This window comes from Emys orbicularis, chromosome 16 (genome assembly GCF_028017835.1).
Source record: "Emys orbicularis isolate rEmyOrb1 chromosome 16, rEmyOrb1.hap1, whole genome shotgun sequence".
Taxonomy (NCBI): domain Eukaryota; kingdom Metazoa; phylum Chordata; order Testudines; family Emydidae; genus Emys; species Emys orbicularis.
Genome location: NC_088698.1, coordinates 16047046 through 16072721, shown reverse-complemented (window position 1 = coordinate 16072721; position 25676 = coordinate 16047046). Strand labels below are relative to the sequence as shown.

Sequence of the window (25676 nt, the reverse complement as noted above, 5' to 3'; positions counted from 1 at the left end):
CATCTAATTTCTTTTTAAACAATGGAAATATTTTAATCTCTGCTATCTGTTTCCTAGGGCTGATCTAAGCACAATTTTTTTTGGTACTCCTTTATCTATCTGCTTCTAAACCAGGGGTTCTCAAACTGGGGGTCGGGACCCCTCAGGGGGTTGCAAGGTTATTACATGGGGGGTCGCGAGCTGTCAACCTCCACCCCAAATTCCGCTTTGCCTCCAGCATTTATAAAGGTGTTTTTAATTTATAAGGGGGGTCGCACACAGAGGCTTGCTATGTGAAAGGCGTCACCAGTAAAAAATCACATGCATTAGTCACATGCATCCGACGAAGTGGGTATTCACCCACAAAAGCTCATGCTGCAATATGTCTGTTAGTCTATAAGGTGCCACAGGACTCTTTGCTGCTTTACCAGTAAAAAAGTTTGAGAGCCACTGTTCTAAACCAATATAGATGCGTGAATACAAAAATTGCATGGAGGCACCCCTTTGTCTGAGGAAGCCAAAATCCAAATGAAATCCACAGTTACTAAGGATGATTACAAAAGAATAGCACGAGCATGTAAAGACAAAAATCAGAAAGTCCAAGGCACAAGGGACATTAAGGCAATAAGAAGAGGTTCTATAAATACATTAGGAGCAAGAGAAAGATGAAGGAAAGTGTAGGTCCTCTACTTTGTGGGGAAGGAGAGCTGCCAAAACAGAGAGAACAGGTTAAAGAATATTTAGATAACTTAGACGTATTCAAGTCATCAGGGCCTGATGAGATGCACCACAGGGTACTTATTTAACTGGAGCAATCTTGGAACATTAGCAGTTATCTTTAAGAACTCATGGAGGATGAGTGATGTCCCAGGGGACTGGAAAAGGGCAAACATAATACCTATCAATAAAAAGGGGAACAAAGAGGACCCCGGGAATTATAGACCAGTCAGCCTAACTTTGACACCCGGAAAGAAACTGGAACAATTTATTAATCAGTTTGCAAGTACCTAGAGCAGTGGTTTTCAACCTATCTATTTGTGGACCCCTAAAAAATTTCAAAAGGAGGTACAGACCCCATTGGAAATCTTAGACATAATTTGTGGATCCTCAGAGGTCCATGGACTACAGGTTGAAAACCACTGTTCTATGGTAATGACAGCCTTTCATGGATCCTTTAGACAATGACTGTGGACCCCCAGGGGTCTGCGGACCACAGGTTGAAAACCACTGACTAGAGGATAATAGGGTTCTAAGTAATAGCCAATGTGGATTTAAGAACAAATCATGCCAAACCAACCTAATTTCCTTCTTTGAGAGTGTCACTGGTCTAGTAGATGGGGGGGGGGGGCAATGGGGGGGTAGCAGTGAACATAAGAACAGCCATACTGGGTCAGACCAAAGGTCCATCTAGCCCAGTATCCTGTCTTCCGACAGTGGCCAATGCCAGGTGCCCCAGAGGGAATGAACAGAACAGGTAATCATCAAGTGATCCATCCCCTGTTGCCCATTCCCAGCTTCTAGCAAACAGAGGCTAGGGATACCATCCCTGCCTATTCTGGCTAATAGCCATTGATGGACCTATCCTCAATGAATTTATCTAATTCTTTTTTTTAACCCTGTTATAGTCTTGGCTTTCACAACATCCTCTGGCAGAGTTCCACAGGTTGACTCTGTGTTGTCTGAAGAAATACTTGCTTTTTTTGTGTGTGTTAAGCCTGCTGCCTGTTAGGTGACCCCTTGTTCTTGTGTTATGAGAAGGAGTAAATAACACTTTCTTATTTACTTTATCCACACCAATCATGATTTTATAGACCTCTATCATGTGCCCCCTTAGTCATCTCTTTTCCAAGCTGAAAAGTCCCAATCTTATTAATTTCTCCTCATAGGGAAGCTGTTCCATACCCCTAATCATTTTTGTTGCTTATTTCTGAACCTTTTTCAATTCCAATATATCTTTTTTTTTTTTTTTTTTTGAGATGGGGCGACCACATCTGCATGCAGTATTCAAGATGTGGGTGTACCATGGGTTTATATAGCGGCAATATGATATTTTCTGTCTTATCAATCCCTTTCTTAATGATAATGCTGCTGCTGCACATTGACTGGATGTTTTCAGAGACTAATCCACAATGACTCCAGATTTCTCTCTTGAGTGGTAACAGCTAATTTAGACTCCATCATTTTATATGTATAGTTAGGATTATGTTTTTCCAATGTGCATTAGTTTGCATTTATCAACATTGAATTTCATCTGCCATTTAATTTCCCAGTCACCCAGTTTTGTGAGATCCCTTTGTAGCTCTTCGCAGTCTGCTTTGGACTTAACTATCTTGAGTAGTTTAGTATCATCTGTAAATTTTGCCACCTCACTGTTTACCCCTTTTTCCAGATTATTTATGAATATGTTGAATAGTACTGGTCCCAGTACAGACTCCGGGGGGACTATTTAGTTCTCTCCATTCTGAAAGTGTATACATCTTGATTATAGCAAGACTTTTGACACAGTCCCACATCATTCTGGGATGTATTAGCAGGAGTGTTGTAAGCAAGACACGAGAAGTAATTCTTCCATTCTATTCTGTGCTGATTAGGCCTCAACTGGAGTATTGTGCCCAGTTCTGGGCGGCACATTTCAGGAAAGATGGCTTGTTAAGATACAGGCAAGCACATTTGAAGGTGAGTTAGCTGGCTGCGTTGTACTCTGATCAGAGTGCCTATAGCCAAACTGTAACTCAACTTGCTAAAATGCAGCTAAAGATGTTAAACTGTGTAGGCATTAAGTCAGTGGTCCCCAAAATTTTCATGTCGTGCTGCCCTTCCCCCTTTCCGCACACTCCAGGAGCCACGGGTTGGGAGCAGGGCTGCGGCTCCCAAGGGATGCAGACAGGGGTAAGAGGGCTGAGGCTGGAGCCATGGCTGGGCCGGGCCGGGAGCCTGGAGGTGGGGCCAGGAACAGAGCTGCAGCCAGGTGCGGCGCCTGTGGGTGGGGCTGGAGCAGAGCGGGCCTGGCCTGGACCCTGCTCTCCAGGGGGCTGGCCCAGACCCTGCTGCAATCCTCAAATGTTCCTCTGCAGACCCCAATTTGGGGACCACTGCGTTAAGTGGAGTTTTAGTCGAGTTAAGCTAGTTTGATTTGAGCTAACTCAATTGAAATACCACCCTCGTTTCCCTACGTTAAACAAGTCCTGGTCCCTCAATTATTGCCCTGCTTCTTAAGAGCTCCATGAAGCAACACAAAGGATTCTGGGGCATACAACTAAAGAGGAACAGTTGCAGGAGGCCAAAGGTCGAGTCACTGGAGGGGAAAAGGGTGGTTGGCTGCGGGGTTGCCGAGGGGTAAAGGCTGAGAATCCCCCCGGCCTTGTAGGAAAATCCCCTTTCTCATTCAAAATAAACTTCTTAGTTCTGTCTGCCCAAAGTCTCACGTAGCTTAAAAGGATGAATGTTTTTAAGTCTCTCACTCTCTTGACCCTTGAGATTATTTTACTTAAAATAAATAGGTGGGGTGAGGGATTGAAACGTCTCCAGTACATGGCTAATATTAATCTGAGAGTCTCGGCATCAACAACAAAAAATCCTGGGCATAGGGGTTCTCTAGGAAGACAGGATCAGACTTCCTCCCACTGCCTGTCAGCTCTGCTCTCCTAAAAGTGTATTGAGAAGGTGACTGTGGAACACTTCAGTGCCCTGTCTCAGAAGAATGGGGCTGCAGAGAGAGGGCAATTAGTGCCTCCTCAATCATAACACTGCTGGTGGGTCCAATTTTAAGTCGATGAGCCTTGACAATGTACCTTTTTAATCCATTGTTTGAAAGAAATGCTGAACAACATGCACATAGTAATGTGATGCCTGGCTGAGCAGGTGGTGTGCAGTCTTGGAGTTGGTGGGGGGCGCCTTGGCTTTGTTACATTCAGCACTTTAATTTCTTTGAAACTTGTACCGTGGGCCTGAATGGGATAAAAATTGTTCCCAGCAGAACCATCTCTGTTCATTTCCTGGTGATAATCGATTGTTTTCAAAGCAGCATGAATTTCTGGGGAAACTAACACACAGGTTTCAAAGTACCTTTTAGCCTCTAATTAAAAAGTGAGTGTTGCAGCTGAATTAATTCATTTATATATTTTTAAAAATCCTCATTCATGTTTGCTTCTTACAGCAGTGGATTAGGCACTGGGTCAACGGGGCCTGTGCCTGGGGCCCCGGCCAACTGGGGAGCCCTGGAAAAATGGGCACCCCTGCACCCTGACCTGCTCCGCACAACGGGTGCTCATGCTAGGGAGCAGGGTCGGGGCACGGGGGCTTGCCCCGCTCTGCCTGCCCACCCCGGTGCTCCAGCCAGGAAGTGGGGTCAAGGCGCGGGGGCTTGCCCCGCTCTGCCCGGCGCTCTAGCCGGGGAATGGAGTCAAGGCATGGAGGTTTGCCTCGCTCCACCTGCCTGGTAGGTGGAGTGGGGCAAGCCCCCATGCCCTGACCCCATTTCTCTTGCAGGAGCGTGGGTGGGGGAGGGAGGGAGCGACGCACTGCAGGTGGAAGGGATGGGGAGGGGTCCCCACTTGCTCTGGCCCAGGGGCCTCACAAAACCCTAATCCGTCCCTGGCTTCTCAGGCCCTTTACAAATTAGATCTTTGCCCATTATCAAGGGCTTAATAGTTCTTCCAAATGCTAATGGATATTGCTGTGTGTCTTGTTAGGCTATGTCTACACTACAGACCTTACAGCGGCACAGCTGAGCCGCTGTGCCACGTGTAGGGTTTCCTGTGTAGCTGCTCTCTGCTGGCGGAAGAGACCTCTCCTGTCAGCATAATTAAACCACCCCCAGCGAGCGGCGGTAGCATGTCTCCCGCTGACAGAGCACTGTCCACACCGGCACTGTTGTGAGTGAAACTTATGTCGGTCGTGGGTGGTTTTTTTTGTTCTCCCCCCCCCCCCCATCCCTGACCGACAAAAGTAGACAAAGCCTTAGTTCTGGCGATTATGGAAACATATTTGGGGTTTTTTTTGCTCAAGTAATTAAAATTCAGTCCATCCCAGAGAAATTAACTGTTGCACTAAATGTGAGAGACTGGTTTGTCAGGTTAATGGAAGTGATATGAAAAAGTTTGACTTCACTGTCTGCGGATGTATTCATTGCACGCTATAAACATATTTTAAAACAATTCTTACTGCTTTAAAAAAAACACCTGTTTGGCTGTTGAAATAGGGGAAATCCTGCTGGAAAAAGATGCAAAAGTTAGGGCGAAGGTGAAACTTCCTTAAATATCTGTGTGTTTTAAAATCTGTTTATTTTGAGACGGAGAAAAAGAAATGGAAAGAATTGACAAGACAGAGTCAAGAAATTAGATCATAAATGATTTAGGCATTGACTCATATCATAGGGCTGGAATCTTGCCTTCTTGTTTTACAGTATTATGGTAAAAGAAACCACATGGTGTAAAAACTGTGAGGAGGGTGTATTGATGTATTGAAGATCTGGCAGCCATTCCTTCAGCGAATTTGTGACAAAGTTTTTACAACTCACTAGAAGTTAGATTCCACATTTGCCTTTCAAATCAACATTGGACCAAATCTTTCAGAAATGGCCTATGGTAGATGAGCTGCATGGACCACATTCATTTCTCTTTGAACTCGGTGTTGGACAATAACCAAAATTAAAGGGACATTCAACCTTTTTTAATAGGTTGGACGGTATGGATGTCTTGCCTGAGTCTGTGAAGATGACAAGTACCTTTGCTGGTTAAATGAAAGATGATTTTGCTTTTTCATCTTAGTCTGTGTGAATGGTGTAATAACTTGCCGCAATTGACATTTTAATTACATTGCTCCGGATGTGTGTTCGGATAATAGGCAGCAACAGCCTTTAATTACCTTTAGGAAGAAAGTCTAGAACAGCTATTATAACTAATTTTGAGTCCATGGTAAAAGAAAAATTGTTGTTGTCCTGGAAGGTGTTGAAATCCAACCAATTCAGTCTTTGTGAGCGGTCTTAGGGTGCGTAATGGCTATGATTAGACAAGGATTTGGGGTTAAAGGAGATCCCTCTTTACTGAAGCTAGAGTAATACATTTGGTGGGAGTACGAGTAGTTTAGGAAGGCGAGATGCCTGAGCATTTAGAGCTCTTTAGGGCAGGCAGGGACAGTCTTTTTGTTGTGTGTAGTGTCTAGTACATTGGAGTACTCCATTCTCTGACTGGACCTCCGGACGCTACTACAACACAGTAATCGTGTTCAGACATACTGTAGGATTTTCAAGGCCTGCCAAGCAAGGCATGGAGCATTGTTAATTCTGTTTTCATGTGGCTTTCCAGTTTTTCTCCTTGGAGATTTTTCCTAAATTGTTCTCACATCCATACAGAACACTCTCTTTCTATGAAGTCCAATAAGCATTGTCAACCTGTCAGTGTTAAAGGAAAATATTATCAGATGGAGAGCCTGTGGAACCTCTTGCACGTAGGCTATCTCCTCATTAGTTTTCTGTTTCTGCAGTGCCAGGATCCCCTAATCATTAGGGAATATAATCACACTGCTCAGATACTGTTCTTTAGCAAGATAAATTCAGAAGTGCTGCCCATTCCTCCCAGCATGGATCTTTTTTCTGCTCAAGACCTGGAGCATAGGCTTGAAATCCAAATGATCAAACATGTCCCCCGACAGCATGTGGGAGAGCAGGAACTTCCACTGGCAATGGAATACTTTCTCCATGGGTACCTGAAAATGGATGATCACTTCTCAGTAGTGTGGTAGCTTCAGGTTTCATCTGCCTGGAGCCCAGCCAAAGGGATCATCAGAAATTCAGGTCTCCTCTGGAGGATGCTTTTCAAGGATCCATGCTGATGAAGAGGATGGGGCATTTGTGGCCCTAGAATCCAAAGTGGATGGCTTTGTTTGTGACTTGTGCAACTTTCAATTGAGTCTTCAAGTATTTTGCAGGTGTAAATGTCACACCAGGTGTACCTTTTTACTTTTGGGGTAAATTTGCCAAGGAGGGTCTTTGGAAACTTGGAGCAAAGTTGTTTCTTGGACTGTTTTTAGTTCTAATAAAAGGTTCAGTGACGAAAAATACACAGGTTCTCTGCGTGTAGAATAGCTTATTACGAAGTAGAGAACAGTTACCTTTCATGAGGAACCTGTGTTAGTGGAAGCTTCCCTAAAGAGACTTGGTTTAGGTATGATGTGGCCACACTGTGGCTTTCACATACTTCAGAAAAAGGGAGAAAAGGAGAATGATCGTAAGTATATCTATCTGTTCGGCTACATGATCTGTGTAGGATAGGAAAAAAGGTTCAAAATTATGTACTGGAACTGCTTAAAGATATTACCAGTGCCTATTGGGACATGATTGCCAAACTGTCTGATTTCGCTCAGTAACTCGCCCTTTGGGTATTTCCAGAAGCGGAGACACTTTCGTAGATAAGAATAAGCCAGGGAGAATGCCTTCTGATAACGCTGGTGACTGTATTCCCATGGCCTGTGTTTGCAGCAATGTTTCAGGAGAGAGTGAGTTTTTTTTCCTGTACTGAGCTGTGAATAGATGTCTCCAGATGTGTTTACAATTGGAGGGGGTAAGAGGCCTCTGGCTCAAATATCTTGAGGATGAACCTGCAGGAACATGTGGCTATTCTGTGTGCCAAGTTTCACATGAAGCCCTTTTCAGCAAGATAAACTATTTAATATGTAGTGCTTGGACCACATTTTCCTTATTGCCTCATTTGCTTCAGAAATTAGTAAATCTCAGTGAACAATCTAAATGTAATTACATGAATTTTGTGGCAAAAGGTCCAGCTTTCGTTTTGCTAGCATGTCCATGCACATCATCTCAGAGAGTTGGGACCCCTGCTATGTTCATTGGAACAGCCGGTGGTCCCAACAAAGCATGCTATCCCACTTTATTCTTAGTCCTTTTGTAATGCACACCGTGTATCACAACTTCAGGGGAAACCAGAACTGAGCTGAAATGTGGCACTGGAAAAGCATCAACAAGAATCATAATGTACAAGGAAATCTTCAACTGTTAAGGAATTATTTTGGATGAATTAACCCTGCCTCTGGTTGTCTTGATCCCCGAATATCTGATGTTTGTGGCATATAAGATACCAGTAAGAGACTTAACTGAACTGCCACAAAATGCCTTGAGACTTTAGTGTTAAAACAGAGCTAATAGAAATTGCTTCAAAATTTATACCAAATTGAACATCTGTGTGTTTAAAAAAAAAAAAAAAAAAATTCCCCAAGGGTAAGGTACTGCAAGATTGACAGTTAAATATTTATTTGTATTGTGGTAGTGTCTGGGGGACCCGCATTACGCTAGGTGCTGTACAAACACAAAATAAGAGAGTTCGAGCTGTAGCTGAGAAGATGAAGTAATATCTTCTATTGGACCAACTTCTTTTGGTGAAAGAGACAAACTTTTGAGCTACACAGAACTGCTCTTCAGGTTTGGGAAAGATAGTTTATCGCTATTTGTGATAGTGTTAGAAATAGTGATTTGCAACTTTTCATGGTTGAGCAAAGCTACTAAAAACTAGAACAACTTTTTTGCACTGAATCCCTGTTAATCTTGCCCCATATATCGTTCTCTGTACTTTAAATAAACAAAAGAGATGTGACCTGCATACTTTGAATGGATGTGTTGAATACCCTGTCAGCCCCTTATCTTGGCTTCTGGGGAATTCACTGCTGCAGTTGAAGGCATTGTTTAAAAGATTTGCAGGTATTAAGATGAAAGAGTTTGACCATTCCTTTCAGCTTCCCGTTATTTACTCTTCTTAAATTTGTGCCAAAAGAACACCTTTTTGTGTACCGTGAAACTATTAATATTTTATTTGGCTAGTGCTCACAAGTTTGCCAGGCATCCCACAGAAACATGTTCAGACATGGATCCTACCAAGAGAACAATCTAAATTTGACATGCCATAACTAGTTATGGTCATAAAGAAAATTAATATAAGGAGCAGGAGGATAGAGGGAACGAAGGTGACCGTGATAAGATCACTTGCTTACCAGGGTTAGTGGGCTGTGTCCTTAGCTGGAAAACTGTTGTCGCTGTCTTTTTTTTTTAAATATATATAGCTTTTCTCCCCCTGCCCTCCTTCCTCCCCACTCTCACTTCTCATAATGGACATAGATCAGTTACCTGTAGGTTGTTCTACCTTTCTCTAGGTGTGTATATTACACTCAGGCAAGCTACAGGTGTGTCACCACCTGTATCTATTTTAAAGAGTCATATTTGGTTCCTTGTGATGCAGCCAAAAGGTAAAACTCTGAAAAACACTTCATTATTTAAATTTACAATGAACAGGGAGGCTAATTAAAAAAGCACAGCAAGGTGCTGATTAAGCTGCTATACCTTCCTGGTCTTCTGGATCTGGGGAATGACAGGTAGTTTTGGTATTCAGTAGACTGGCCCTGGACACACACACATAAATGTATCCTGTTATTGCTAATGCTTTATTTCTCCTAGAGGAAATAAGTATTTGAATTTAGATTTTACAGACTGAACAGATGGTCTTTTTTTCACTCCACTTCTTATTTTGGTGGAAGATGGGGTACATTAGATGCATTTTTGTGTTTGTGACACTTGGAAGCCATGAAACGTTGTAGCCTTAGATGAGATTCAGTATGAGGCTCCCTACAGATCTTTTCTTGTCCAGATTTCACTAAAATTTGAGACTTAAGGCTTTTCAGTACTTCTGTTTCTCTGTATTTTCCATAAACGGTGTGAGATTTGGCTATGGATACTGTGTGTCTGGGTTGGTAGAAGATCTCTGACTGCATTAAAATTGCAGGTCTAATATTTTATATTGTACAGTAGAACCTCATAGTTATGTACACCAGAGTTACGAACTGACCAGTCAACCACACACCTCATTGGAACCTGAAGTATGCAATCAGGCAGCAGCAGAGACCAGGGGAAAAAAAAAAAAAAGCAAATACAGTACATTACTGTGTTAAATGTAAATTACTAAAAAAAATAAAGGGAAAGTAGCATTTTTCTTCTGCGTAGTAGTTTCAAAGCTGTAGGAAGTCAATGTCAGTTGTAAACTTGTGAAAGAAGAACCGTAACGTTTTGTTGAGAGTTACGAACATTTCAGAGTTACGAACAAGCTCCATTCCCAAGGTGTTCATAACTCTGAGGTTCTATTGTCCTGTTCATTCTCTTTCCATACATCTTTTATTAACATTCCCTTTGTTATGGCAGTGCTGTTGCCAGATTCTGCGAGTCAAGCTTATACCATCAAGCAAATCTCTGCAATCTTAAAGGCAGGACTCTGATTAATGTGGAGTGTCAGTTTAATTAAATATTTACTGTTGGGACTTGATGGCCTGGAAGTGGCTAATGAGAGATGCCCCTTTTCACTTCCAAGCCACCAGCCCAAATCTGGATCTACTTTGTAGTGAATGAAAGTCGTTATCAACTAAAGGCTGTTGTTTGACCTGTGGAAATGAATTGATGGTATTGGTCTAGCTCTGAGTGGACAATTGTCCATGTGATAAAATACCATCACAGCTGGCAGTCATGTAGGAGACTCAGCAGAGTAGCTGTAGCTTGAATGGGTCTGGAGACTGAACTATCTTCTTACCCCTAGACCAGGTACCTCCAAGGCAGCATTGAGGCATACTGGTCAATTTTAACTGGGGTTAGGCTTGCACTTCTATTTCCCACAGCGTATCTGTTGCGTGTACTCACTAAAGACTTTGTCTCCAAGGCTGTCAATGTGGCACCTTTCACCAGCATTAAATTCACTTTAAAATGTTAAGTAGTACTCAGTATGCCTGCTGCTCTGCAATTAAAACTGAATCAGCCAAGCAACATCATCTGCATTTTTCTTGAATGTCCAGTGTGGTTGCTTCTCGAACGTCAAAGATGTGAAACTAAGAACAATAGGTTTGTGATCTCTAAAAGAACCTGAAGTGTAAGTAAAGATGCAGGCAGAGATTCAGCAATGGATTCAGCAATGTAAGACACAAATCTGTTTGTATCTTTTGTACCTGCTTTTCCCCCCCATCTCCAGTATCCCATTTTGGTGGTTCTCAGCCTACAGTAGGGCCAAAGTCTCTTCACTACTGCACCTTGTCCATTATGCTACAGGATTTGTCTGTGGCTGGCCAATTCAGGGTCTGATGCTTCTGACTCCTCAGTGACTTTGGCATCATAGTTGAATTTGCAGAGATTTTTATCCTTGATGGCATCACTCTCTGTTTTTGTCCCTTACTGCCATAGGCTATTAGGTAGATTACTAGGTGACTCACATTTTTTAACATTAACTCAGTTAAGGAATCTGGAAAGCTCTGCATTTAGTAAATAAAACTCTTGCTGCTCCCCACCATCACTATCCATGAGAGGCTGAAGAACAAAATGAGTCTGTTTTGATTGTTTTTCAGACTGGTATGTATCCAGCAGAGTCAAAATCTCATTAGCAACAAGTCTTTAACAGGGGAATGATGAACATGTTGACACGGACCAAAGGGATTCAGAGTGTGTAACTAATTGATGTGCAGGGATTATAGGTCATATCTTCGCGATTCACACGCATCAGTAACAAAGGGTGATTTAATTTTAAACAATCAGCATGCTTCATCCAAAAGTTGCCCTTCCACATCCCAGGAGGAATGGATTGTGTCAGCTGACAGACTAGAGAAAACTCTGTGGAGGGGCTTGTTAATGCTTGCTAGAAAGTAGGTCATGGTCAAAAGTAGCCTGACTGGCTTTGTTGGAAGTGTGTCTCAAAAAGGGAGAGAATCTGCTGAGGGGAAAGCTCAAATAGTTTTTCCAGTCCTCATTGTTTAACAGCTGACGTGTCTTAACCCTGCTTTCCAGTACTAGTATATAAAAGTATCTTTAAAAGAATACTAGCTTTTATTTCTGCCTGGGAAAATGTTTATGGCATAAATTTAATCTTGGATGTGAGATTTGGTGATAAATTTCAAATTTCAAACAGATTGTGCCTTTTCATTAAACTTTTTGCTTTTTCTTTCCTCAATTCTATTTTCATTGATGAGTTACTGAGACTTGACAGTAATCTTTGAAGAATATTAGTTTTAGAAACAGTTTTGCTCTTCTACCATATATTTTGCACTTCAGTTCTCTCGTGCTTTATTACTGATAAGATGTGCATGAAAAACAAGTATTTCCCCCCCTTTAAGAACTCATCTGCTCTTGCTACGTCTTCTCTATCTGAAGTCTAAGTCCTCTGCTTGTGGCATAATGATCATTTCCACAGCAACAAATTGTGCTATCGAAAATAGGAGGCTTTGACTTTTGGTGCTGAATAAGTATAACAGAAGCACATTTAACCCTTATGAAAGACTATCCTGTTTTCAAATAAAATAAAGATTGAGAATTAAAAATTCAGAAAATATGCTGTGGGATCCAAATTATGTCTAAATAGAATGTTCTTTCATAATTTTCAGTGTGACACATGCACATCTTTAAAAAGCCAACATACTGGAAATACTGCCTTGCTGGCTGGACTTCCCTCCATAACTTTTCCTTGCTCAGAGTTTATAAACAGAGGACCAGAACCTGCAAATGCTTTCTCAGGCAAGAAACCCCATTTTAGGCAATGGGGACTATTTGCCTGCCTTAAGGGTTGCTGGACAAGGGCCCAGAGCTTTCAGGCTTTGAGGTTTGAAAAGCCTGCATTGTGTAACAAGCCAGGCCTTTGCTACATACAGAGGGAAAAGGAGAAGATTAGTTAATAGACTTTTGAAAACAAAAACCTGCTGTTTTGCCCACAACATAACCCCAGCCCTCCTGTATATGTCTGTTTACAGCCTTGTCTCCTCCCCACCTTCTAAATCTAAACAGTGAGTACAAACGCCTCCTGTGGGTAACAGGAAGTTGCTTCATGGCTCAGACAGCAGGCAACACTTGAGTGCAAAGCCTTTGTCACCTGAGCCTCTGTGACACGCTTCTTAGGGCAGTGTTTTTCAACCTTTTTTTGGGCAAAGGCACACTTGTTTCATGAAAAAAATCACGAGGCACACCACCATTAGAAAATGTTAAAAAATTTAACTCTGTGCCTATATTGACTATATATAAAGTAATTCTCTTGAATAGGAATCAAATAAACACAAAGAAAGTATTTTATAATTACTTTATTATGAAATAGTAAGTAAACAGAAATATGAAAAATTATAAAATACTTTATTCAGTGCGCAATATTTTTTTCCCATGGCACACCAGGCAACATCTCGCGGCACACTAGTGTGCCGCGGAACAGTGGTTGAAAAACACTGTCTTAGGGTATATCTTCATTGCAATAACAAACTTCAGAGCCTGAGGCAATTAACTCATGCTCGCACGGCTTGTGCTGCGGGGCTGAGAATTGCAGTGTAGGTGCTCAGGCTGCACCCCCAGTTCTGAGACCCTCACGGGGAGGGTTCAGGGCTTGGGCTCCAGCCCAAGCCCGAACATCTACACTGCAAAGTTTTGCCCTGCAGCCAAAGCCCTGCGAGCCCCAGTCAGCTGACCTGGGCCAGCTGCCACCGGGCCACCTGCCGTGCAGAAGGTCTTTTATTGCAGGGTAGGTGTACCCTTAAGTATGTCCACACAGCATTTTGGAGTGAGCCTCCAAGCCTGGGTTGACAGACTCGGGCTAGTGGCGCTCGCACTAGCACTCTAACAATAGCTGTGTAGGCAGCACTTGGAAGTTGTAGTTTGAACTGGAGCTTGGGTTCTGAAGCCTAAGGACGGGGATGGGCTTCCGAGCCCGAACTCCAGCCCAAGCAGCAACTTCAAAGCACTTTCCATTCAGCTATTTTTCGAGCACTAGCACAAGCCCTGCTAGGCTGAATCTGTCAACTGGGCTGGGAAGCTTGCTCCTGCTCAGTCCAAAATGCTGTGTAGACATAACCTCTGAAATGCCTGAGCTCCACTAGACCGGTCAGTGAAATGCCAAGCACACTTTGTTCTGGGTTTCTCATACTGCTGCATTGCACTGGTCCCACATTTTAAGGGATCACTTGTACGTGGAGTACTTGGGGTGGAAGGAGAGGCCAAGCACTGTGTACACTTTAGGCATTAAAAAAAAGCTGATTTCTATAGTGTTTAACCTTTCTCAAAAGTATCTGTGCTAACAATGATAAACAGACCCTAGATGGTAATCCCAGTTGGTTCCTGTATACTCAGACGCACCTGTCTGAACTCTTGTATTGCTTTATTTGAGATAGAGTGAGAGTTGTGTTTGTGTGTGGAGGGAAAGAGTTCTTCCACTGGTGCTAGATCAGTGCTTCTTAACCTGTTTATTTTTATGGGCTGCCTTATGCGGCCCAGAATGTGTTACCTGGGCCACCGGTTGAGAACCACAGCGCCCCCACACAGACCCCTGTGCCCAGTGCCTCCCACCTGGAGACCCCTCCACAGAGTGGGGCCAGGAGTGGAGCCCTGAGTGGGGGGCCAGGTGGCAGCCTGGACCTGGTTGGGCAGTTGGGCGGCAGCCCAGACCCTGACCCCCTGGGGCTGGCCAGCAGCCCCAATGCTGACCCCAGACACTGACCCCATTACAAGACCCTTTTTTACAACTTTACCAAACTTTAATCATTTGGGTTGAAATTTTCCCTGTCAGGTATTTGCCTCAGGCTGAATTTTATTTTGTGGGTGCTTCAGCCAAAATGGGCTCACTGTTTCCAAGAAATTAGGAGAAAATGTTGTTTTGCCCCTGTGTTTTTTGTTTGTTGTTGTTTTATTTTTATTTGTTTTTAAAGTTCTAGTGACTTTTTCTTTGGACAACTGTACTGCCCCTAGGCTTTGGAGCAGGGACTTGACATTTGCCAGAGGGTGGCCTTTGTGTCAAGGATGTGCCTTTTGCCTTCCCAATGAAAAGCCACCCAAATTTGGCCAAATTGTAAGCCTTTGCAAAATTGCAGTTTGAACATGCTCCATAGAGACTCCGTAGATTTTAGGGGCTGAATTTCCTGAAGATTCTGTCCGTGCTGCACGTGCTCCAGCACAGAGCTGAGCCAGACTTCCTCTGAAATTTCTGGTCTGGGTTACTGTAGGCTGCATCAGGTGCTGGCACCTCAACTGAGAGCAGGGGGACTCTCTTCTGTGCTTCTAATGCCTCCCCTGCTGGGCCCAGGCAGTGTGGAGGAGGAAGCTACCTGATTTGAATGCAGAAGAGACAAGAACTGGTCCTGTGGTTAGAGCAGATTGGGACAAGGAGTATGGGGGGCAGTCACTGGGACTGAAGGCTGGTGGGAGGAGGTAGGGGAAACCAAGACTGGGAGTCGGTGTGTGGGGAGACTGGGAATGATTGGGCAAGGAAACTAGGAGTAGGAGGGAGATGGGGGGGGAAGACTAGAAGCCAATAGGTGGAGTGGGGAACTGAAATCTTATGAGGAATCTTGTAGGGAGGATACTGGAACTGAGAACCAGTTAATAAGCAAGCTTAATTTTGGCATTGTCTTGAGAGCTGGACTTGCCCAGCTGGACTGTAACAATATTCTTTTAATGTACTTTTTGTGTGGTTAATGTATAACATGAGTGTGAATTAGCCTCTTCCTGATTCTGAGATTTCTTTGTAATGTAGCACATACTGATCAGTTGGCTATGTTCAGTCAGTCACATCTTTTTGTCTCCATATTACAAATGGAGCCATTACCTGGGAATGCTATCCGTAGTGAGGTGTTGTCCCATATTATTTTTGCATGCTGACATTAGGCCTTGCAACATGAGCAACCTTTATCAAGAAATAAATTGTTTACTCGCTCTCATCCAAAAGATGTGACCTGCCGCACTGTACTATCTCCTGGGATACTGGATAGGAGCCTGAGGCCATGATAGTGCTTCTAAGGACATAATACATCTTGACTAATAAAATAATGTGCTACAACTTTTGCTAGTGCTGATTGACTCTAGCTGGAAGCAGACTAAAATACTGCAGAAAATGCGGTCGAGTACAACAGTTTGGATCCTAAATCATGGCTAGGGTCACTGTCTGAGGACTGCCTTTGTTTGAGCTGCAGCTCCTTGCTTTGTTCACAGATGGCCTGCTCTCCTCTTTTGAGAGCAGAGGGAGAGGGCATCTCTTTCTAGGTCTTCTTTAAACTGATCTTAACTGAGATATTTCAAGAGGTTGTGTCTCTATAAAGGAGTGCATCCTTGGATTTAACATTTGGGCTGTTTTGTTGAGCATACATTTGTGGATATGTTTTGCGGTAATAAATATCTCTATGCAGGACAAAGCCATCCAAACACATCAGTTTACATTGTCAGCTCTGTAGAGCCCCCTCCATTTCCTCAATAATTTTTCTTTCCTAGTAAGAAATCCTACTTTAGATTGGACATGCAGTCTTTGCCATTGCCATTACTATGCCTTCCTGCAGATGATGTCTGTCTCGCCTGAGAACCACAGCATAAGAACCACCATACTGGATTTGCATCCTCCAATTACTGGGCCGGAGACAATGCTAACAAACTGCATATTCATTCCCTCTCCCATCTTTTCCCTTGTTGGTCTTGCTAGTAAACTAGGCAGATGGTTATCTTTGTGGCAGCTAATTAATGCTGTGACTTGACAAAACAATTTGAGAGGCAGCCTCGCATTAAAAAAAAAAAACAGCCCAGCTGTCCTAGAAGAATGAGCCAGCTGTCATAGCTTGTCGTTTTCTGATCAAGGAACAGAAGTCTTGATTTTAGACAAAAAATTTGGTCATGTGACTTTTTATGTAACCACTCTGTGCCATCAAAATTGATCCAACAAGTCTCTGCCCAAAGCTTATGCAGATCTACAAACAGTAACGAGTAGATATCTGTCTAGGGATAGAAAGAGGAATATCGCTCCCTGCCTCCTTTATTTGTTGATTAATTGATTGTCTGAAAGCAGAACTAGTTGTCTTTTAAAAGGCCTTTGTTGTAGGAGCTCCTAGCAGGAAATCTGACAGTGACTCAATTTTTCTGACAGCCTATATGTTTCTCAGACTAGGCTTTTTTTATTATTATTATTATTTCTGAGGTCCTGACTCAGCTTACAAACCTGTGGTCCATCATGATACATTGTATTGGTAGGCTTGATACTCTGCGAGTTTCGGGAGGTGGCCGTTTTAGTTTTACTTGCATTACCAATAGCCATTCTTACCCAAATTCTTAGGGTTGTAAGGGCCTGATCCTACGAGGTGCCTTCAGGCCATTGAAGTCAATGGTAGTTGAGGGTGCGCTGCACCTGAAAGAGGAAGCCACTCAGCTACAGGATTGGGCACTAAGGTCTGATGATCAAACACTTAATTCTGTCCTATTGAAATAAATGGTGCTCTGTGCTGGAGGATCCCTATGCCCATGCAGAGCCCTGTTGATTTCAATAGGACTTTGCTGTGGCCTGCCTGCACCGATCAAATTGCAGGATCAGGGCCTGAGAGACTCCCTGTCAGGTGATAAAAAAGTAAAAGTAATGTAATAAGTTCTAGCAGGCCAACTTAATCTTCCCCTTAACTCTAATTCTCAGTCATAAAATCCATGGAACCCTTGCTATGGTATCAGCTGTATTAAAAATTCTTAACAATCAAAAATGTATGTTTCCTGAGAGTTCACATCACCATTCTTCATTACTTCTGATGTTTTGCTAGTTAGTATGTGGGCTGACATATAGTCTGTTAAAGCAAAAGGTAAACGATAGTTACTTTAGTGTAATTGCAAAAATAGTTTGCTTGCTTTACGCACTCCGACAGAAATGCCTTTCAGAGTTGTCACTTTTAATCAACAAGAATAGCCTTCAATGTAAAGTATTTGCTGCAAGTTATTGCCTCTCATCTTTTCATGCTAACCCCCTTTTTAATTTGTGCTGAGGCAAAGTATAAATTGAACTATTTAATCTCAGGTTTATTACATTTGTATTAGGACAATACTGTATCAAGCTACAATACTGTAATGTGTTTCCCTGTTCTCAAATTCCATAAATATGATTTCTGGGGATTGGCTCTATCCCCTTTCATTTCCAGAGTTACTGTGATAAAATAACAGGTGGTTTATTATTTATGATGATGCAATCAGTGTAATAATAATGGGCTTCATTAATGCCATGATATTATTTTATTTCTGAGGTCAGTGTTAGCAGTGATTAATTTTTCCATATTTTATTGTATCCCTTAGAAATTAGATGCCAAATCTCTTGTCAAGCTAAACTTCGCTAAAAACAATGAAGGTGAGTTGGTGCATTCTTTATTTTTTCTGAGCGCTTTTACAAACCAGGATTCTCTTACAGCTGTAGGTTCATGTACTAAAGTAACTTGTGTTACCTTCCATGTAGGATCATAATTTTATTTTTGAGCTCTGTCACTGATTGTTGGAATCAACATGTTCTTCATTAAGGTCCCATTTCTGCCCCCTTTACATTGAGTAGTTTCTATTTCTGAAAGTAATCCCATTTCGTTTTGTGACTGTTTGCCGAGTAAGGTACTACATGATGAGAGTAAGAGTTTCTGGAAGGGTGAAATTACATGGTGTGTTATCTTTAGCCGATACCCACAACTACTATAGCCAATTTACTACAGGAATCTGAGCTTGTACCGTAACCCTTCACGATGGCTTACTTTAGTATCCTGAGATAATGTGCAACAGAATATAAAAGAATAAAGTCTTCATTAATGTTGCAGTGTTATGTCACAGCAGAATTAGAAGTACATTAGCCTGGAAAAGATGTTAATTTTCCCATGCTAGTTATTCCCTAGCTTCCCAATCAATTCAGTGGAATCGTGTCTGGCTTTTAAAAGACCAAGGGAAAGGGAGATGCTACCTTTGCTAAGGATATAGTAACATTGTGGGAAAGGGAGACTCTCATATAGAAGTTGATGGAGCTCATTGTAAGTCCGTGGGGCGTTGTGACTCAGCAGACTTCACTGATCCTCCTTATCAGTCCTCCATGATTTGAACTCCATTTTGAAGACACTGGTAAAATTGGGGGCAAAATGCTCAATAACTCATTTGACAACTCAGGATAATTGTTTTCTGAGGAACATGTTCATGGCATTTTCTGAATAACAACCTGTTAGAGAAGAGCCTGTGGTTATGCTTCTGCTGGCTTAAAGATGTAAAATCAAGGATCAATCCAGAACCACCAATAATATAAGGGAGAAAATTATAGTTTGATTTATAATACTTTGCATGTTATATGTTCTAATAACTTTACAGCCATTAATTTATGAAACCTCTGTGAAGCAGATAATTATCATAATCTCTTTACTGAGGGGAAAATGTAGGCAACAAGGGCTCTAGGCGTTGGAGATGGGATTAGAATTTAAAAGTTTCTAGCTCCTAAACCTTTGGCTAAATCCACGAGACCACACCGTCTGTCATAAGAGTTCTATGATTGGTAACCGATTTCTTTAGAGTTCTGCATTCAATTGACAAATCTTAATGCCTTTAAAACATTGTCATAATTGGTAAAACATCAACAAATTGATAAAGGTTTTAAAAAACTAATAGCAATTTTTGGGTGCACAATTTACTATAACTCCAGCTGAGTACTTTCTGAAAATCAGGCAGCTTTTGGGGATCTCAAGTTGGACACCCCAAAATGGAGGTCACGTTTGGAAATCTTGGCCATTATATTTTCAGCTCACACTTCAGGGCATTTTGCTATACAGCTGCTGTTAATTCGAGTGGGACTAGCTCAACTAAAACGACAAGTTTAGAATATTAAGGAGTCATAATAGAGACTCTTAAGTATAAAGGAGCCATTTCATCATGAACTCTTATTTTTCTCCACTTACAACTTTTTGCAAAACAGTGTCCTTTGGGCTGCAATATTTTATGCTTAATCTCAACCCAAAGGTGAATTTTTAATTTAAATATTACAAAAATTGCAGGCCGAAGAGTAAAGTGTGGGGAGAAAAAGGTGTGTGTTTTAGAGGCATTCTCACCATTTTTTTTGCTCTCCCATAGTTCAGGAAAATTGCTTTCAAAAAGTCATCCTTGAAATGAATGCATTCCTCCATGGGCAATGTACATGAGACATGTTGGAACATAGTTTGTTTCTAAACCTTGTTATGAATATTGTAATTCTTTAACCTTTTTCAGATGAATTAGCTTGTACAGGCAAAGATTAGAACGTTCTCAGGGGTCCAGGGTATATAATAATGTGCATCATACATCAGGAGTAGGGGTATAACTAAAAAGGCATACGATTTAGGGTTAGGCTCTTCATCCTTAGAATAAGTAACGAAGAAGAGCTCCCCTTCTAGTAGGTGTATGTGTCTCTGTCCCTGGCTATCTGAGGTGGCCCATCACTGTCACCAAAATTGTTTCCATTCCATGTCCCAGCCTGACTGTAAGAAGTCCAGCATGCTGGAATAGGTCGGATATTGGAGCCTGGTTGGCTCCACCCTCTGATTTTCCCCAGAAAAAGAGGTTGGAGACAGGTACCCAGATTTTCAAAAATGACTAGTGATTTTGGGTGCTTCAGTGTTTGGGTGCCCAACCTGATAGACCCTAGAGGGGCCTGATTTTCAGAGAGTGCACTTTGTGACAACCAAGTCCCTTTATATGGTGTCTCAGGTAAATCACTAGTATCTCTTGAAAATTTTGTGTGGTGTGGCTATTGACAACTAAATCTTTTAGGTAGGGGATGGTTGCTGGAGGGGCTGGCAATATGGAAGGTGTTTATTCTGAATGAGAGAGTGGTAAGAGCAAAGGGAGGTCTCTGATCTGTGTATGGAAGGGAGAACATGAGGTTATGGGGCATTAAGGCTGGAGTTGGAACCGTATAGTAGAATTTCCTCACTTTTTAGAGTGTAAATTTGTAACTAAAATAATGCCACTTCTTTTGGAGGAGGAATAAATTCTCAGCTTTAACAGTGTATTGGCTTTGGGGAATACTGCTCAGAGTTTACATGTGGCTGGGAGAGTCAGTAACCAATTCTTAGAGCATGGGCCCTATTGCTGTGCACTGATTGCAATTTCACTCCTGACCTTGCTGGTCAGGATGGAGATTTTGTTTACGGTAGCAGGAGCTGACACTAATAAATATGATGGGGTTGCTCCTCAGAACCAGTTATACTCAGAGGAAAAGAGTCTCAGCTACTGTGAAATGCTCTCTCGTCAGAGCAACTCATTGTACATGAACTACATGAGCTGCCATGGGTGAGAGAGCCCTTACCATCTGCAAGGGAAAGACTAGTTGCTTTCAGTTAACCCTTCTCTCCTGAGGTTGTGGGTGAGCTGGCAAATGTATACTGAAGTGCAGGCTGCTAGCCAAGACTGGTGGAATGGGGCTGGGGGGAGCACTTACCACTACTGTGGGCTATATGTAGCTAGCTGTGTCATCGGTGCGCAAGTGCCAGAGTCCGTGCTAGCAGGTTGAAGCACTTTGGGGCAGGGATCGTGATCTGTGATAGTACAGTGCTAGCATAGTGGGGTTCTGCTCCACAGCTGGGGTGCACAGGCACTACTACAGTACAAATAATAACTAACACAGGCGAGCTTACGGTAGCAGTGAACTGTCGAAACAGTCTTTTTTTTTAAGAAGAGCCCATCGCGTGGTGCTAGATGAAGTAAAAGGCTACAGGATGAAAGGAAGAGAATTGATCTTTATTTCTGCCTAACAGCAGGCATTTCTTAAAACATGGCTCATGGAATTTTAACACATGCCCAGGTGTCTGTTCTCCTCTTTCATATAGAAAGTGGGGTGAGGAGCGATTACAGGAAAAGCCATGTAATGCTCTGTCTTTATCTGAGCACCTTCCATTCAGATCAAGATGGCGCACTATCTTCATGGAGTGCTCCTCTGTATTAAAGATTAAAGCAGCTGCAGTTTCCTTTAGTTTAGGCAACTTGGGGGCAGGCCTCAGGCTCTGGGTAGCTTGCTTGTGTGTCCCTCAGTGGGACAAAGTACTGACGCCCCTGCCATAAAACACCTTCTAAATTTGGCTCTGAAGCTTACACAGTCTCATAAAGTGGATAACTTTCCTTCAGTTTTGGGTAGATTAATAAATAAAAAAATCCCCCAAATTTCTTATCCTTGCTTTTACAAGTCTGAGATTGGAGCACTGTGTCTCGGTGACTCTAGTGGGTCAATAGTTGTAGGAGCTTCTCTGTCCTGTCTTGGTGGTGCTTTGAGCTATCTTTATTCAGTTCTCCCTGTTTTTGATTTATCAGATTGTAATTAGAAGGAAAAGAATCAAATGAGCCAAAGCTGTTTCCGAATTCCCGATCTAGCAAACTGATCAAGAATTAATAATAATCTTCTAATTGCTTTCTGCTAAGTTTATCCATACATTTTCTTGATCCGTTGGCTTTCATCACTTTCTTTATGTAAGATGTGTTTAATATTTATGCTGACCCTCTTAGGAAAATTTACAGCTCAATTTGAGCTGAAGCCAGGTTCTTTATTGAAAAGCATGTGCTTAGGTTTAATGGAATTCTGTTTACTGAGATTGAATACGAAGTGTTTCCTTTTCTTACCAGCAGAACCTGCAAAGGGCACCATCTCATCTGCACCTCTGCTGGATATAAACCAAGATATGTTCCTGAGAAGGATGCTGAAAACAGGGTGGTGGGGGTAGTGAGAAGGCACACTCAACAAGAGTGTCTTGGTTATTATGATATTTATATTGTGATACTGAGTAGACACCAACCCCATTATGTGACATACTGTGTTGCTCGCTACTGGATGGTAGACTTCAAAGACCCATTTTTCTCTCTTGATTTATAATTCTTATAGGTGTCATTCTACCTCAGCCACCCACAAATACTAGAGAAACAAAGCATGAATTAAAAAAACCACTAATTGTACACTGAACATAAAAAATGCGTTTTATAAAAAGAATGTAAATATTATTCACAAAGACAACTAAAGCAACCATTCCATTTGTCTAAACAACCATCAGAAACTCATGCAGAATTTGTTTTTCTCTCCTCCTCCCGCACAGGTAAATACCACTGTCCAGTGCTCTTCACTGTCTTCACCAATAACTCCCATATAGTGGCTATCAAGACAACTGGAAATGTATTTGCTTATGAGGTAGGCTCTCCATTGCATTTCACCGTTAATGTTTTACACTTGTAGCATCTTTCGTTCAAGGCTCTCAAAGAGCTTTACAGAGGTGGGTAAGTGTTGTCCCTGTGTTACAGACAGGGAAGCTGAGGCACATAGAAGTGAAGAGGCTTCCCTAAGGTCATGCTGCAAACTAGGAGCAGCATGGGGAATAGAACCCAGGTAATCCTAGTTCCCTGCTCTAAGCCACGCTATCTCCATTAGGGTGGAATCGACCCCTGTGCCTAGGGCCAGCAAGAGGCCTATACACCACTGAAATCCCACCTAAGTCTTCAAAATAGGTCTGAAATGGAGCCAGAGGCCTTTGGCTTTTTCACAGGGATGAATTTCACCCCTTATGGACAGACCGAATGATTTAAGATGCATATTACTTTTAAAGCCTGTCATTTGAGTAAGCTGCATGTAGCTGAGCCTGAGAGAGATTTGTAGGCCAGAATGTTTAACTCCTGATTCACTGTCACACGTTTTTCAGTTGAATGAACAAACAAATCTTCCGTGAACCTAACAACATTTCTTTCTAGTACATATCCATGCCCAAAGGGCAGATTGCCTGCTTCGAATCTTCTTCAGTAAGCAAGAATATTTTAACTGGAGTTGGAGAAAAATAGATAACTTATTAGTGGACATTTGAGATCTTCCCTTGAATGGCATTTCTCAACTTTTTATTCACGTTTTGTGAACATTTGTGTGAGCAAAGGTTTGTTCATACAAACCTTGCCATACAATCAGTTTCAAACCTTTGGGTGATCATGTACGCAGCTTGACTATCCAGTATTGTAATACAGTGGGTCTCAACATTTCCAGACTACTGTACCCCTTTCAGGAGTTTGATTTGTCTTGAGTACCCTGACTTTCACATAACTTAAAAACTACTTGCTTACAAAATCAGACATAAAAATACAAAAGTGTCACAGCGCACTAGTACTGAAAAAATCCTTACTTTCTCATTTTATCTGTATTAAATTTTAGTTTGTACTGACTTTGCTAGGCTTTTTATGTAGCCTGTTATAAAACTAGGCAAATATCTAGATGAGTTGATGTACCCTCTGGAAGACCTCTGCATACTCCGATTGAGAAGCACTGTAAGAAATACATGCAGAGAACATTTGTCAGCAGTCCACAGGCGGGAATTCGTTCACACAAAACAGACATCAAACTGTTTGAAATACTGAAATTTCAAATTAAAAAAAAAAAATCAGTTTGTACAATTGCAAACAAGAAAAGGGGCTAAATTCACCAACCTTTCCCTACCACCTCCACCCCAAAAGAACCACCCCAATATGTTCTCCCAGTTCTAAATGGCATTGTATGTTTTAAAATCTCCAGTTAGGGGAACAGATGAGACTGGGTTAAAATACTTGCTATTCTCTTCTGGAAACATGGATACTAGTTTTGTTTCGATTACAAGTAAAAATGACTTAGCAGCCTAGTCCTTAATAGATGCTTGCCCATATAGTAAAACTGCTACCCATTTTGCCACAATTTGCATACCCTGTTAAAGAGAAGTTCAGCTGAGCAGATGTGTGGGGAAACTTGCACAGCATTTGCTCACATTGTACATCACTCTGGCCAGTGTAATTTATCCCTAGGTTATATAAGCCACACATTCATTTCTAGACTTTTAAAGTAGCAGAAAAAATATTAGCAATTTTGGTTCTGGGTAGGAGAAGGCACTTGTGTGAGTACATCTGTTTCTTTCCTTGTAAGTAAAGCTGTGTCTTTCATGAGGTGATGTAGTGATGATTCTGGTTTGATTATTTTATTTGTTGAGGAGTACAATGCATTTCTTTGATGTTGATTCCTACCATACTGTAAGCTGCTGCCCATTTTATAAATCACTTTCATTGTACCTGTTAAATTAGAGATTAATATTGCTCCACGCATAAAAATGTGGCTCTGTGCATTTTAACTATAATCTAGAAAACAGATGACAGGATTTTCTTTTTGTGCTTTCCATTTTTATGTGGAATTTGGCTGAAAAACTTGTAGCAACAATGTATGTAGCTACAGAGTCCTAAATAAAAGATTTTTTTTTTTATTAGAGATTGTTGAGTCAAATGGTTAGGAAAGAAATACATATGTTTTCCAAAATCAGTAAAGGAGCCCAGTGAAACAATGTGATCGCCTATTGGAAGTGAATGTCTCTAATTTGTTTACGTCATCCTGTATATTTTTAAGGGGTACAAGATGTCTTGCGTTTGCCTGGCAGATAATTTCTCATTTTAATTTCTTGTTTTCCACCTGGCTGTTAGGCAGTTGAGCAGCTGAACATAAAAACAAAAAGCTACAAGGATCTCCTGACAGATGAACCCTTTACTCGGCAGGACATCCTGACACTGCAGGTTAACCTCCTCTTGTTTTCTATTCTATTCTATGTCTCATGCCTCCTAATACACCCTCTTTTGGAGTGGGTTGGGGAGTATTAGGCAGACTGTGCACTCCCTGTTGCATTGCTAATATAAAATGACAGCTGATTAGAGAAACAGTGTTTTGTAGTGGGTAACAATCGCATCACTTTCATTTGTTCTCCAGATGGCAAGCCTTAGATATTCCATATAATTTTCACCAGAGCTGAAGTGAAACTCTAATCAGATTATTTTTCATTTCATATAGGGTTTGTCTTCATTACGGTGCGAACTTGGCACTTCTGCGATCGATCGGCTCAGGGGTGTCGATTTAGCGGGTTTGATGAAGCCTCGATAAGTAGATAGGAGA

General features: G+C 41.8%; 1 protein-coding gene across 1 annotated transcript in view; it reads left to right on the top strand.

Moving 5' to 3' along the window:
• Positions 1-25676, top strand: part of PPIL2 (peptidylprolyl isomerase like 2) — a 136879-nt gene that overhangs the window by 10960 nt on the left and 100243 nt on the right. Inside the window, exons 6-8 of the mRNA XM_065417536.1 lie at positions 18062-18113; positions 22837-22928; positions 25214-25303. Of these exons, the coding sequence (XP_065273608.1) occupies positions 18062-18113; positions 22837-22928; positions 25214-25303 (234 nt within the window). The remainder of the gene's footprint in view (positions 1-18061; positions 18114-22836; positions 22929-25213; positions 25304-25676) is intronic.